This window comes from Solanum verrucosum, unplaced genomic scaffold (assembly GCF_900185275.1).
Source record: "Solanum verrucosum unplaced genomic scaffold, falcon-dt-bn FXZP01000255.1, whole genome shotgun sequence".
NCBI lineage: Eukaryota > Viridiplantae > Streptophyta > Magnoliopsida > Solanales > Solanaceae > Solanum > Solanum verrucosum.
This window is the reverse complement of record NW_026020006.1, coordinates 101,527-114,385: the sequence shown is the minus strand read 5'-3', so window position 1 is coordinate 114,385 and position 12,859 is coordinate 101,527. Positions and strand designations below refer to the sequence as shown.

Genomic DNA, 12,859 nt, shown 5'->3' with positions numbered 1-12,859 from the left:
TAAGTATGTTACTATTATTGTTGACTATGAATTTGGATATCACAATTCACAACCATAGATTGTTATAATAAGATAGGTAGAATTTCTTCGTCTTTAATTAACTAGATGTTTGGATTCAAGATTTGAGTATAAAAAAAAAAATCCGCATGAAAAGTGTTTCTCCATTGTTAAGTCATACTTGACAAGTCTGAAATAATCGATGTTTCAATGCATATATCGAACACCAATAAAAAGAAATTCTCAAATATTGAAGGATTAATTATGTGGAGAGGAGGAAGTAGATAATTAATATCCATTTCATAGATATGTTCATGAATTTACTTAGGTTAGTTCTTAGGAATTGATCAATAATAAATAAAATTATCTTCAAAAAATCTATCATAAAAGGCATTGCAAGAGATCTTCAGATACCTTCAAAAAGATATGAAAACCACTGAATATATACTTTCAACTTAATCCATATGATAAATTAATGATCCATTCTCATGAATTCAATAATTATAAACTTTAAATTTTCATCAAAGAAGTTGTTACTCATATAAATCTTGAAATTAAACCATAATATCTTTCGAGAAATGATATAATGAGATTCAACTAATTCAGATTAGCTTATCAGACCCCTTCAGATATTAGGGTTTTCAACATCAAGAGTAGATATATGTAAGAAATTACTAAAACTTAGAAGTATATAATGAATTCAATAATAAGAATCATATTCTAAATTCGTATTTGCGTATAATTAAACCAAACAAACAAATTGAAAAGATCGAGAACATGTAGAGGGCAAGATACAAAAAAATTAAAATAATAAAACCAACTTTATTTAACTAAGTCTTACAATAAAACATAGTTTACATATATTGTTCACTCCTCATATAAAAAATCTAACTTCACTAGCATTTTTCATCATAACCACCAAAAGTAATTATTTCAACTACACTTGTTAAAAAAATAAAAAAAAACTACTCAATTTTTTCATCATCTTCTATAAATGGAAGATGACAAATAATAATTATTAGTCATCAAAGTAGCATCTTTTGATGATGACACACTTTGAAATTGTTTATTATTACAAGAACTACATTTTATTATCTTCATGACATGTGATGATGATGATGAAGAAGAAGCACAAACACTTTGTCTAATTTCCATTGCCTTAGCCATTTCATGATTGGCTAATTCAATCAAACACTTTGCTTCTTGTCTCTTCTCTATAGCCATTGCCTTTTCTTCCATTGCTAATTTGAGGATTTCATTTGCTTCACTTTTCAATCTTGATACTTGTGTTGTTGCCTCTTCAACGATTTCTTTGACTTCATTATTGTTTTGGACTATGTAATTATTATTATTATGATGATGAACATGATCACTTTGACCAACAAATGATGACAAATGAGAATAATTGTGTGTGTTTTGGTTATAATAATTTGGAGAAGTGAAAAGTTCAAGATCAAGATTAGGCAATATTCTTGAATATTGATCATGTGAGATATGAGTAGTAGTAGTTGTTGTAGTAGGCAAGAAAAATGGTTTTGGTATTTGCACATCATGGCATTCTTTAGAAGTTGTACTTTGTGGTTTGCATGAATCTTGATGCTCAATAAATGTTTCAACTCTGAAAAAGAAGCAATAAAAATGGGAGAAAAAAAAGTAGATTAATTAGAAGAAGGTATTTATATATATATATATATATATATATAGAAAAACATACTATAATTCAAATTCACTATCAGAAAATCGCTAATTTTTTTATTAAAAATATTTCCAATGAAATCTATCAAAATTCGACTCGTTAAGCCAAATTTTGACATGATATCTGTCAAAAATTAGTGATTTTCTGATAGTAGTATTCATGTTTTTAACTAAAAGATAGTGATTTTATCATCATATATTATATATATTATATATAAATAAGGAAGAGATTTTCAAAAGTGAGCACACTAAATATGTAGTACCTTTACAAGACATATTCATTAGGTTTTAACACTAAAGATGTTACCAGTTCAAGTAACATGGTAATCTCATCTTGATATATGTGTATAATATATATAAGATAGTATAAATTTTATTTTTTACGCTATTAAGTCACCTAAAAGATACTTACAAATAATCATTCATACACAAAAAAAAATTTACAACAAAGAAAAAAGAAGAAGGAATTACGACTATCAATTTCTATCGCTAAACAATGAAAATTCATCGTTTGCTAATTAATTCTATTTAACGACATACCAATGACATTTTACAACGAGACGATCTTATTAGCTACAAACTATTTAGTGATAGATTAGCCAGCAACAAATTTCGTAGTTAATTCTTAATTTTTTTAATAGTATGTTTAATATAACCTAGAAAATAAGACATGTTAACTAATTACCTCATGCAACAAATTAAGATACACTGATAAAAATTACAACAACAACTTCAATGTAATTTCACAAGTAGAATCTGAATAGGACGTAGTGTGTATGCAACCTTACTCCTATGAAGATAAGTAGACTGTTTCTTCTAAACCCTCGACTCATATAAAACATAACACAGATATATAAATGGATAAAATTAAGAAGATGAATTTACCTAGAGAAAACTCTTCCACAATCACAAGAATGGCCTCTAGTACCACAAGTTTTGATGTGAGCTTTATAATCTGATTGAACAGCATAACCTTTGTTGCATTTTTGACAAATCCATTGTTTGTAATTACTATGTTTTCTTCTAAAATGTTTTTTGATTCCAACAAGATCACCTAGTGCATGACAAGGATCATGGTGCACACAACTTGGCTCTGGACACACATATACTCTCTTCTTAATCACTTGATCCATCTCATTTTTCTCTTCTTCCTGATCACGTTGAAAATATAATTAAGTAAATAAAATTATATTTCTGATTTATAACAAAAAAATAAAAAAATTGACATATATAATCATATAATCTAACATGCTATTTTATATTTGTTCCAATTTATGTGACTATGTTTGACTGAGGACTACAGTCTAAAAATGAAAGACTTTTGAAAATTGTTGTCGGAAACTAAGCCTTAGAAATTTATGTGGTTATTATAAATCATTTCAATAAGAATAAACAGAGAAATTTAATTAAAAATGAATTACTATTTCTAAATATTGAAATGTGTCGTTCTTGTTAAAAAAAGAAGAAAGAAGAACTTCATGACTTGCACGTGAGGAGATGTGTTGAAATATATGGTATAATTTAGTAAATTCTTAAAATTTTATTCTTATCATATCTTTCTCGGCCTTGTGGCTAAGATCAAGTGTAACATCTGTTCTTATCAGCTTAGTATCTAATATGTGAATTGTCGATCCACACATGATATTAACTCAATTTTCAAAAGGGGAAGACCACCGCTCATTAAAAGAAGAACTTGTGTTCTATCGAACAGTTTAAGATTTTAGATGAGACGATATTGATGACGTAATTATACATAAATTAAATACCTTCTTCTTCAACTTCCATGGAACCTTATGGCGACGACGATGCATTTGAAGATTTTGCTCTCTTTGAAAGCTAAGATTGCAGATTTCACAAACGTAACGATCAGATTCCATTAACATCTCAGCTGTTAGATACACAACTTGTGCATCGGGATCTGTGCAAATTTGTAAATTCAATTACGAGTTCAACAGAATTCAGTAGTATTCCAATATAAGTCGAACAACCCTAAACATATGTGTGTTAACAATAGTAGCGGAGCCAGTAATTTTAACTCGTGAATTCCAAAAAAAACACGAAGCTTAAGAAAATTCAATAATTAAATTTATACAGTATAATTTTCAGACGAAAGGGGTTTTATCAACCAAACCTCTTCCTTAATTGCCTTTAGCTCCGCCCTTGACTATATCGATAAGGTTAAATAATCATAACCCAACTTTCTCATCTATAACGTTTAAAATATTGAATTAAAAAACACAAGGTCGGAATAGAGAGAGCCAGAAGGAGGTCATCTGAATTCTTTTCGTCAAAAAATTACACTGTATATGTAAAAGATAGATAATGAATCTTTTGATGAAAATTCTTCTCTGCCACTGACTAAACATGAATTTAGAGTTATAATGGACACACAAGAGCTAAAATTCAAGTGTTCCACAACATTATCTCACATATGAGGAAAAAAAAAGTACCATTCTTCATATATTTATGTAAATTAAAGTAAAGAAAATATACAAATTAATTAATTAAAAAAATATATACCTGGAGTACCAGCAGGTCTTCTTTTTCTTTTGATAATAAAACCATTTTCTGGAGAAGAAAATGGATCAGAATAATTAGAAGGAGCACCAAACAAGAAAGAGTTGCTAGTTAGCATGGAGAAAGAGAGAGAGAGTGAGAGAGAGAAAGAGATATATTCAATATGATGAAATGTTGTTTTTTTGCTTCTTAGCTTTTTGTATAATAGATAAATAGAAGAGGAGAACCAGTAAAATAAAACCATTATATATATAGTACGATAACAATATATTTGATGTAATCGCATAGGTAGTACGATAATAATATATTTAGTATAATTGTGCGATTGGTTGAAATATGTGTACCCTTAGAAAGGGTAGGTGTATGCAAATTTATCCTTACCATTATATAGTACGACAACAATATAGTCAGTGTAATCACACAACTGAAATATGAAAAGGGTGGGTATATACAATTTTATCATTACCAATATATAGTATGCCGGTAATATATTCAGTGTAATTGCACAACTGAAATATGAAAACAGTGGGTGTATGCAATCTTATAACTAGCAATATATAGTACAACAATAATATATTTAGTATAATCGCATGACTGGTTGAAATTTGTGTTCCCCTAGAAAGGGTAGGTGTATGCAATTTTATCCTTACCAATATACACTACAACAAATATGATATATAGCTACGAAATTATTAACCACGACATCAAATTTGTCACTAAATGTTTGCTTTTAGTGACAAAATTTACTTTTCGTTCTTAAATATATGAGACACATACTTTTAGTGACGAAACATAAAAATCCATAGCAAAGTTTTGTCCACTAAAGTTTTCCACCAAAGAATTAATTGGCGCCATTTGTTAAGTAGTGTTAGTCACAAATTTAAAGTTATTAGTGACACATTATTTCGTCACTAATAATGTATCTAATTCATGACAAATTATTTTGTCTTAAAATTTATTAATTTTTTGACACAAAAAAGTTTCATCTAAAAAAGAATGTTGTTACAATATTAACAAATTTGAGTTCGTAGTTAAATATTATAAGTTTTAGCTATACAAATTTAGATTTAATTATGACATTTATTTTCGTCACTAATTATACAAATAATTGGTGACAAAGATTTTATTGTCTCTAATCAATCTGTAATTTAGTGACAACAAAAAAATTGTCACAAAATATGTAAGGTGTTAAATAGCGACGACTTAAAATTTGTAGGGAATAATTCAACTATTTGCTATGAAAAAAATTCATAGCTAAATACAATATTTTTGGATACAATTGTTCATAATTACAAGTGACAACTTACAAAAAGAATAATACAAGTACTTCATAAGAAATAGACAGAGTCCATTCGTTAATTGGCGAGCGAAAATATTTAAACCAACCAATTCGATTGATTTTGTAAAAATGAAAAAGTTCAATTCATAATTTTTTTAAAATTATGCAATTATAAAATGCATCATTTGAAAAATACAATCCAGGTTATAAGTACCGTGAGTGGGGTACGGTTCTACCACTATATTGCTAAGATTTGTTGGCTTAAAACTTTTGTTTTTTATTTGATATACTTTCATCGATAAAGACGATAGAAAGAATAATATCTCAAGTCTTGGTGCTAAATTTTGTGCGTGTCTATTGATTTGTGATTGGTAAACTGCATAGACTAAGTCGATCTATTTGTTTCTGCCTAAAAATATGTACATATTTAATAGTAATTCCACATACGTACGTAGAGCAACTATATAGAGATAACATCGACTTACAAACTTAGACTTTGCAAAGGTGCCAAATATTTCATTAATTTCTTTTAACTTTTTCATCAGTGTGAAAATTGAAATAAACTAAGAAATAAATACACAAATGAAAGAAATGAACCAACTAGGATTTCAAATATATTATGATGAATTACTATATTTATGGGTATCGATGTGTTTTTCAAAAAAATTATTTTGTTGATCGAACTGAACCGATTATTCAATTTTTTAAAATAAAATCGAAAGTTTAATTTTATATAATTTTATAATTATACTGAATAATTTATAAAATTTATAAAAATAAATAAATAAAATGACAGAATTGTATGGAATATATTAAAAGAAATTTAAAAAAATATGCAGTTTAATTAAAATATAATCTACATTTGAATGAATTGTGGGTGGTAAATTTCATGCATTTGTGTATGTGTATAAATAATCATATACTCCCTCCGTCCCAATTTATGTGGCACTTTTCGGATTACGAGATTCAAACAAGTCTATCTTTGATCGTAAATTTTTCATACATCTTTTAAATATTTTGAATTGTCAATTATTGAGTCTAATAGTACTTTTTACGTAGTTTATAAATATATAAATTTCATTTCTAAAAAATTGAAGATTCCATGCGTAAATTGCCGGTCAAACTTAAACTATTTGACTTTTGAAAAACGAAAAGTGCCACATAAATTGGTACAAAGGGAGTAATATATTATTTCTACAGAAGTTAAATTTGAAAGAAATGAATGAAGTTAAAAATAAAATAAAAATGAGATACAAGAGAGAGTTGATCGGATGGTAATCTAGCACTCTCACTTCCAACTTTAAGGTTGCGAGTTCGAGTCCCCAAGAAAGCATAATGTGGGAGCTGCTCCTGGGGAGGGTCTTAAGGTTGTGAGTTCGAAGCATAATGTGGGACTCCCTCCTAGGAGGGGTTAAAAAAAATTGAGATCATAGGAACATTAACTTTTTTTGTAATAATAAATTTATTCCTAATTAATACATTTAAGAACAAATTATTTTTTTTATAGAAAATATAGTCATTAGCGACGAAATTAGATTTTGTTCAACTACAAAATACATATAACTTTAGAGACAATTGATGTCATCACTGATTGAAGTAAAATAATTAGCGACGACATAATTTTGTCGGTAGTAATAATCTTTTTAGTGACAAAAAATACAATTAACTACAAAAAATATACTTTTTACGACAAATAAATTTGTCACAAATGTTTAAGAATTTGGGGACGATTTTTCTTTTTGTAGTTATATAATACTTTCAGCGATGAAACTGTCACGACCCAGACCGTCGTGATTGACACCCACACTAACACTCCGATGGGAGAACCACTACTACAACCCAAACCAAACAACTAATCCAAAACTAAGGCATTTAAGCATAGGAAAGTAGAAATAATAGCTAAAAACGGAAGTTCCCATAAACTTCAACAAAAGATCTAACAACTAACAACTAACAATGTGGAAGAATAACCTAGAACCTGAAAGTCAATGTACCCAAACATTCTAACAATGAACCAAGTCTAAACAAGAAAGGGATACAAACCCAACTAATGAACTAATCAACTAGCTAAAACAAATGTCTAAGCCCGGAAATGGTGGACATCGACGAAAGAGAATCCCACGGCAGCCAAAAGAATTGGCTCACCCTTGAATTCTAAGCGACGATCATTGATCTTCTAAGAGAGGTCTGTCAGTAACCGCTTGAAGATGCCCTGTACCTCAACAAAAATAAGAGCAAGTGCAGTATCAGTACACAACCACAGTGTACTGGTAGGATCACACGGCTATCCCACTAGTGCAACATAAACAAGTCAAACAACATTATAATCACATGCATATATATCAACATATACAACATTATCAACATTTACGAACAACGAGCAACTTCACATTTTATATCAAATCATTGGTCCTCTTATGGAACACAAACAGTTACCATGCCGGAACGTGGCAATCGATCCCATATTTAAGCTGGAACTGACAACCGATCCCATTTTATGCCGGAACGTGACAACCGATCCAAGTTAGTTATGCCGGAACGTGGCAACCGATCCCATTCACACACCACAATCACAATCACAAGTATATCATAAAGATCATACAATTAAGTCATGGCATTCATCAATTCTCTATCTCATTTACAACAAGTGTGATCAGCATTGCAACATTCATACATATACAAGTATCATAATGAAGCAAGAACAATCATACATCACATAATCATAGAATCACAACCATCACCTACCTCAAAACAAGCTTGAAACCCTAAGAAACTTGATCCTTCCCTTTTCGGATTCATTTCGCTTGTTCTTGATCTACAAACAATTACAATAACACTGGAATCAACAAACAATCGCTAATTACCCGAAACTATAACAATTCTCAGAACCCTAGATCAAACCCATGATCCAAATCATCCAAATTAGGGTTGTTTCCACCATAGAATCTATAAAAAAATCCTTCCCCATCAATATTCACCCATTCTATTACGTTCTACCGATCGAAAGACTGATTCGGGGAGTGAAAAACTTACCTTTAGCCTCAAGAATGATGAAAAACGAGTAGGAGTTGCCTGAGGGTCGTTCCTTAGCTCAAAAAGTCAAAAAGTGCACAATGAGGTCGTTTAGGGATTTATTAACGACTTTAATTCACGTCGGGCCCGCCACATCGGCGACGCCAGAGCGGCAAAAGCCCCCGCCAAAGCGGCCAGAACGAAACATATAGCTATTTCAAGAATTCCAAAATTCTCATTTCACAACACACCTCTAACCCGCGATGATAAAAAAATACCCTTTACTCTAAGATCAATTCCAAGAGTTCTACTCGCCCGAATTCAATTTCGTAAAGTCGTACGGATTTCTTAGCGAGTTATGTAACTACTCATGTAATCAAAATCATAAGTGATTCACCCGATTGTTACCAGATTTCCCTACACCTCAAAGACTCCGATTTCATCCAAATATGGACAAGGTTTGGAAAATCCAATTACTACGAAAAAAATTTCCGGCCCCAAATTTTCCCCCGTTGACTTTTCTATAACGACGGAATCAGGTCGTTACAGAAGCACTAAATTGTATTTGTATACTTTTAGCGATACACATTTAGTGACGAATAATTGACCAATTATTTTTCGTCTCACAACATTTTTAGTGACGAAATATGATTTATAAATGATGAAATTTAATATATTCAGTGTAATAGCATAATTAAAATAGATACGAAGATAGTGGGTGTATGCAATATTTTAAGTACTATCAATATATAGTATGGCAATAATATATCTAGTATAATCGCATGACCGGCTAAAATATGTGCACCCCTTGAAAGGGTAGGTGTATGCAATTTTATCCTTAACAATATATAGTAGGACAATAATATGTTCAGTGTAATCGCACAATTGAAATATGCAAGTAGTGAGTGTATGCAATCTTATATATAGCTATCTATATATAGTACGACAATAATATATCTAGTATAACCGCACGACTGACCAGAATATGTATACCCCTAGAAAGGGTAGATGTATGCAATTTTATCCTTACAAATATATAGTACGATAATAATATATTCAGTATAATCACACGACTAACAAAAATACGTGTATTCCTTGAAAGAGTAGGTGTATATATGAAATTTTATCCTTACCAATATATAGTACGATAATAATATATCTGATATAATGGAATGACCGGCCAAAATATGTGTACCCTTGGAAAAGATAGGTGTACACACAATTAGAATATGAAAAGGGTGAGTGTATGCAACAACCTTACCCCTAAAAATATATAGTACGATTCTACATATTTTTTCTTTTCTTAAAACAAAAGAGAAAGTGCGTTTAACTAAGTTTATAAACTGATTAAATTCGTGTATATTTATTTATGGTTTATTTATGAATTTACTTCTTATAAAAAAATTATATATTATACTCAATATAATCAATATAATTAAACAGAATTAGTGACAAATATTTTAAAGCAATTTAATTGTGTACATTTTTTCACGCCTATCATACAGAACTTAAACTCTATTTATAAATGATACTGTTAAATTTATTGTAGTAATTATAATTATTTTTTAAGTGATTCAATTATTTTGTTTTTCTTATATTATTAATGCATAATATTTAAACTCATAAAATGACATGGGAAAATAACGCAATAAACATTAATTGATAAATTTATAAAAAATAATAATTAATCTCCTATAATAGATTAATTATATTTATAGTGTATGATAAAAAGAAAAAAAAGATTATTTTTTTAATACATAAGTACTAATATTTAATTTCAAAACTTATCTTACTATTCTTTTCTTAATATATCAGTAGCACAAATATATTTGTATTAATTAGACGTACTAATTTGTACTCTAATAAGTGAAAATTCCCTTGAGATTTGACATTTGTACAAGTACCTAAAATAGGACCAAACATCTTTTCTTGTCTAAATAAAAAAATCTTTTTTTAGCGATACGAAATGTGGAAGCATGATTTATTTTTTTGTACGGTTAATAAGATATTTTCATTTCGATTTTTGGGAATAATAAAAAGCTATAGGGAATATTGTCTTGAGAAATAGGTCATATGAATTCAAATTTAATCAAACTCAATATAAATATTAAATACCTAAAAAAAACTTTTTTTTTGGTAGTTGGGAAATCACTATTCACTAATTATAAAAAGCCAAAGTGGAAATGATTGTTTTTGTACAAAATTGGTGAAAATGAGTCCTCTACTTTATTGATTTCATATTCTGTCTATGCTGTGAATTTTCACGTGGTAGTTTTTATTACAAATTTATTTATGTTGATATGATGATGATGTGATAATTAAGGTAAAAACAAATAGAGGATTTATCGAAATTATTTTTCTACTTCATAAAAATAAAATAAGGTGTAAGTAATGAAATTTATTTCTTTGGTTTTATATTAGTTGTTCAGATTCTCTTTATATATTTCTTTAAAATGTATCAATAAAAATAAATATACTATTTTACTAATTTATTCATAAGAAATTTTAAACTTGTTTACGGTTAAAAAAAATAAAATTAAAAAAGGTAAAGTAAGAAAAATTTAATTAATTTTATTCTGGTTTTATAAATTGAGAAGTACTTCCTTCGTCCATTTTTGTCCATAATTGACTTGACACCCTTTAAGAAGTAAAACAATACATTGTTTATTATATCACCCTTTATAATAGATTCATGTCTTGAAAAATTACTATAATTAATAATAAGAACAAATTAAAAATTAAAGGATAAATCTCTTGATTTGTTAAACTGAATATCTATTTTAATATAATTATTTTTAATATAATGGATATAAGTAGAGATGGAGGAAGAGAATAACTTGGGACAACTATTTGATAGAGGTAAATAAATCAATTTTATTGGTTTAACAGTTTATCCAACAATTATTGATCTAATAATTAAACACAATAATTATTTATCATAAACAAGTGTTCAATTATGGAAGAACTAATTAAGACAAGTCGAAAAGGTTTTGTCAATTTTCATTTTCCTAATCTATAGTTCATGATTAATTTCATTTCATATATAATTTAGCCTTGATAATGACTTGACTTATATTGTTCAACAAACAAAAAATTAAATAAGTGCTAATCAATTAACCTAACAACATAAACATAAAAATTGTCCCTATTTGGCTCTTTGGAACCAAACAAGATAACATGAGACTTCAACTATTTGTTTATTATTATTATTATAGAAATAAATTGATGCCACAAACTCTTGACTTTTATTTCTTCGTCGACATCATATAATATATGTTTAGAAAAATAAATGAAAGTTTTTTATCAATTTTTTTTTTTTTTTGTAATCGAGAATGAAGTTATTATTATTTATATATCAAACCATGAATTAGTTATTATTTTCAATTTTTTTTGGAAAAAATCTTGAATATTTATCTCAGAGAAATTTGGAGAAAATGACAACAAATGCTAAACTTATTCATCAAGAAAATATATAAATATAGTAGGTTATATTATTAATTGAACATTTTGAGAAACAAAAACTCGTTAAATTAATTAATTTAAAGTTTCCAATGGGGTTCATCACCATTAGAAATTGACTTGTCAAAAACATTTTCGATGATTTTTTCTTAAAAAATCAAATATTTCTGAGAGTGTTTCCGACGATAAAGTAATGAGTACTCAAGTAATTCTAAGGTGGCTCTCCGCTTCTATATATGTTATGGAATAATTTTTGTTATGAGTGTGTCAAAATATTAAACGATAAAAATAGTATAGTACATTAAGTAGTAGTACAAAATTTATTTTAAAAAATCGAAACATGAGGTCGTGGTTTCAAACAAAGCCTTAAATAAAAGTGAAGGACCAAGTTGCTGCAGGTGCAATTATAATCTATGTCTTGGATCTGAAAACATATCATTTGTTTGGATGTGAAAAATAAATAATAATAATAAATAAAATAAAATATATATAGTATATATATAATTAGATTTGTATTAATATGAGTTATAGAGGGATGATTGAAAATATTCTTTCGTCCTTAAACATAAGTTTCATGACATTTGAGTTTATGAGAATGGAAAAAAAAATCTTGTTGAAAGCACTGCAACAGAAATGGACTCTGCAATATACGAACTCGAATTTAGTCGTGATGGAATGATCGAGATCCCTTCAGCCTTAACAAGATATCTTAGATTCGAGTCTTGAAATTCTATTGGGAGCACCGTCTTAGAAATGGACTATGCAATCAGGAGCGGAGCTAAGTGGGGGTTCGTGGGTTCGGACAAACCCAATAGCTTTTCTGTACGTAGATCATGTATTTGTATTAGAAAATTAAATAAACATATATGTAAATTAACTTGTGAATCCCTAACAAAACTG

At 28.5% G+C, this 12,859-nt stretch overlaps 1 protein-coding gene and 1 pseudogene across 1 annotated transcript; one reads left to right on the top strand and one right to left on the bottom strand.

Annotated features, from left to right (window-relative positions):
- Positions 1-976: 976 nt before the first annotated feature.
- LOC125819559 (zinc finger protein SHOOT GRAVITROPISM 5-like) lies at positions 977-4,388 on the bottom strand. Its single transcript, XM_049499005.1, has 4 exons — positions 4,213-4,388; positions 3,459-3,610; positions 2,578-2,843; positions 977-1,615 (listed from the first exon to the last, which is right to left on the bottom strand). Exons 1-4 carry the CDS (start codon positions 4,325-4,327, stop codon positions 979-981), a joined length of 1,170 nt encoding a protein of 389 aa, XP_049354962.1. The 5' UTR covers positions 4,328-4,388; the 3' UTR covers positions 977-978.
- LOC125819723 (U2 spliceosomal RNA) lies at positions 3,244-3,371 on the top strand (annotated as a pseudogene).
- Positions 4,389-12,859: the final 8,471 nt, after the last annotated feature.

Coding starts and splice junctions, on each gene's coding strand:
- LOC125819559 (XM_049499005.1), bottom strand. CDS start 4,327: ATGCTAACTAGCAACTCTTTCTTGTTTGGTGCTCCTTCTAATTATTCT. Junction 2,844..3,458: donor CATGGAAGTTGAAGAAGAAG/GTATTTAATTTA, acceptor CAACGTGATCAG/GAAGAAGAGAAAAATGAGAT. Junction 1,616..2,577: donor TGTGGAAGAGTTTTCTCTAG/GTAAATTCATCT, acceptor CTTCTTTTTCAG/AGTTGAAACATTTATTGAGC.